General features: G+C 45.6%; 1 protein-coding gene across 1 annotated transcript in view; it reads right to left on the reverse strand.

Moving 5' to 3' along the window:
- Positions 1 to 799, reverse strand: part of TMEM246 (transmembrane protein 246) — a 1,188-nt gene extending 389 nt beyond the window's left edge. The window contains exon 1 of the mRNA XM_009705449.1: positions 1 to 799. This exon is cut by the window's left edge and continues 389 nt beyond it. Within this exon, the coding sequence (XP_009703751.1) occupies positions 1 to 799 (799 nt within the window).
- Between the last annotated feature and the right edge of the window lie 2,462 nt (positions 800 to 3,261).

The raw sequence follows: 3,261 nt of genomic DNA on the forward strand, positions 1-3,261 counted from the left end.
GGGGCCCCAGAAACATGCCCAGACCTAGCCACTCAAGGATTCTCATGGGTTCAGGGTTGAAGTAGTGCTGAAGCCTCTCAGGATGGTAAAGCTTGAAGTAGAGTGCATCTCTGAGGTACGGTTTGGAGAACCGGGCCAACAAGAGGTGCTGCAAGACAGCAAATATCTCCTCCTCTGGCACAGCATCATCTTCCACTATGAGGATGTATTCTGGGTTGTACACCAACAGCGACTGCTCAAGGCAGAAGACGTAGTCCTGCTTCTCCTTCTCAAACTGGTTCACTCTGGGGTCAGGGTTCTCACCAGTTTTGTCACGACTGACCATAGGAAAGAAGCTGCTCAGCAGCCTGACGTCCTGATGGCTACTAGGGTCTGACTCCACATTACAGAGGAGGATGCTGTGGCTCCGGCAACGTGCACCACATTTCTGGAGGAGGTGGTGGAAGCGGGAGGCCACTTGCAAAACATAGTGGAAATCATTCCGCCTCTGCACAGTGATAATGGTGATGAGCAGCACGGGCTGGAAGGCATCACTGCCAGAGGCCTCGGAGGCATTTGGTATTTGCAGCTTCTCAAAGTAATGGAGGGCAGCCTGGCCCTCCTGCTGGTTCTGCTCCAGGAACTCCTGGCTCATGGGGTTCAGGTGCCAGCGCCGCAAATAGAAGTAAGAGTGGAGGAGCCGGTGGCAAATCAAAGGTGCGAGCACACCGAATGTCACCACAGTCAATGTGAGGAGATGGATAAAAGGACTGGACCAACGGCACCACCTCCCATAGAGCTGCCAGGCCTGGTGTAACATGGCTGTTGCAGGAGGAGGGCACCTCTGCTCTATTGATGCCCTTGTTCCTTCACTTCGGATGCATCTTCCCTGGATTGCAAGGTATCACTGAGGCAGTGGCTCCTAAACCTGCATAATTTGTCCAAGCCTAGAGAGGATGAAAAAACATGGTTAACAAAACAGGAACTGTCAGAGTGGGAAGACTGTGATTTGAGAAAATGGAAAGCTGAGGTCCAGTCACTGGGGAAGCCAAAATAAAAGGCCCCTGAGGAGTCCCTTGTGGTGGGGGTATCACAGAATTGTCGTGGAAGGTTGAGGAAAGATGAGCCAAACTTAGTTTCTAGCAAAGTGCCCTTAAGGCCTTTTTAGCATGTAGGAGCTCTGATCTGACTTAGCTTTGAACAGCTAACAAACAGGCAACATCAATGCATGATGTGTGGAAATCCCTTTCTGTTAATGGCAGAGAACTTAGATACTGCTATCTGGTCACAATGACATAATAAAACTTGGGTCACGGCCAAGAACCAAAGCCAGATCTCTTGTATCTTAGCCTAGGATATTTGAAAGGCAAACTTTAACCTCTGTGGGATGACATATGCTTCCCTTCTGTTGCTCACACACTTCCAAATGCATGCTTTTTCACTTTACTCCCCAGAGTGTGAAGCAAGATAACAAAGATACCAATTCACTTCACTAAGGGCATGTGTACACTAAGTGTAATGTGTGTGTGTGTCTCTCTCTCAGATGTCTCCTATCTAGACCCTATGAAATACACAGTCACAGCAAGATTAACAAGTTGCAACTGAGCCATTGACTTATATTTGTTATTTAAAAGTCTGTAACTTAAAATTACATGCCTTTAATTTAAAGCTGAAACATTTATATAACTATTTTTTTCTTGTATACACACTTTAAGCAAACATCAACCTTCACAAAAATTAGATTGTGCCATATATGGCTTTTCTGTTCTGCTTCTCTGGGCTGCCATGAACACCTAACAGCCTGGCTGTCAGAAGCTTACACAAAATTAGGGCAATTGGGCTGTTCAGATGAATTCTCTTGTGCCAGTAATTTCCATTTTTAATCTGCTGTTTGGCTCTCCCTTTTACTTCCCATTCCCTCTCCTTATGAACTGAGTTATTCAAGCCTCCCCCAGCCAACTGACTGTGCACCTTTCAGTGGAAAGTTTCTCCCATTCTTAACCTTCTGCCTTCACCACTCTCTGACCATCAAATGGTGCTCCCAGAGCAAAATGTTACCCTTTTTCCTTCTCTGCAGTGTCATCTGAAGCAGCCTAAGCAATGATGTGTGGATGGAAAGAAATCAAGGCTGTGGCTTTTCTTTTCTGTCTTAAAAGAATGGACCATGTAGAAGAAATGACTCAGAGGACATTGAGCAGGGTCTAATTCCGGGACTACTTCAAAACTGCCTTCATTACCGTAGCCACAGGTTTGCTGTATTTACCATTAAGAGAACCACTTCCTATTGCCACATGGGATTCTGACAGTCTTATATGAAAGGCCCTTTACTAAGATTAATGGAAAATATACAAGAGTTATTCTAAATATTTATTAGACATCAGGCACTTCATGCTGTGAGATCTCAAACCATCCTTGGGTAGACTGCGGCATCAGTGCTGTGCTATCTTATGATTCATGAAAACACAAGAGTTCAAAGATTTAGTGTAATTAAACAGAGGTAACAAATTTACACACTGATGCATGAAAATCTGCAGTGTCTTCCCATATAGAGCTTTTTTTTTTTTTCCTCCTTTCTAATTACACAGTCCTGTTTCACAGATGCTGCATTGTACTGCATCAGTGGACCTTGTAAAGGCCTTAAAGGTGATGGCCACATTTCAGCCACCAGATCCAAGCCACGATGATTCAGGACATGAAGATCTGAAACCCATCAGATGCAAAGAGGTGGCATTTAAATGCATTTATTCATCCAAAATCCAAAAATCAAAAATCCAAAAACCCAAATTCAGGTCTTTCCTTTTTTTTATTTTCTGCTAACTGGTCACAAACATTAAGGGAACACACAAATGCAGAACCATATTCTACAACTCACACCGGCATACTTTTGAGCCTCCCCTCCATGCGAGCAGCATTGTTGGCACTGTCGCTGAGCCACCCTCCAAACTTGAAAGTGAGGACCACAGTAGGAAAAGCAGAAGGTAGTCTAGTTCTCAGGGAGTAAAGAAATTTGCTTTTCTTCTGCCAGCTATGCTGAAGGTCTGAGCTACAAAAACTGCAAAAACTAGTGAGCTCTGTAGCCCTCAGGATACACACTGAAGCATTAATAACCCCCACCCAAGCAAGAGGCCTCCTCCCTGCCACCTCCTTTTCTACTGAAAAGGGAGAAACGGGCGTCATGTCTTCCCCGCAGCAGCAGGAGGAGCTGGCTGGCGGCCAGCTGAGCTGTCGGGGCTACGGCCTGATGCGGTGAACCCAAAGGAATCTCGGCTGAGGTCTTGCTCT

This window comes from Cariama cristata, unplaced genomic scaffold (genome assembly GCF_000690535.1).
Source record: "Cariama cristata isolate BGI_N322 unplaced genomic scaffold, ASM69053v1 scaffold41218, whole genome shotgun sequence".
Taxonomy (NCBI): domain Eukaryota; kingdom Metazoa; phylum Chordata; class Aves; order Cariamiformes; family Cariamidae; genus Cariama; species Cariama cristata.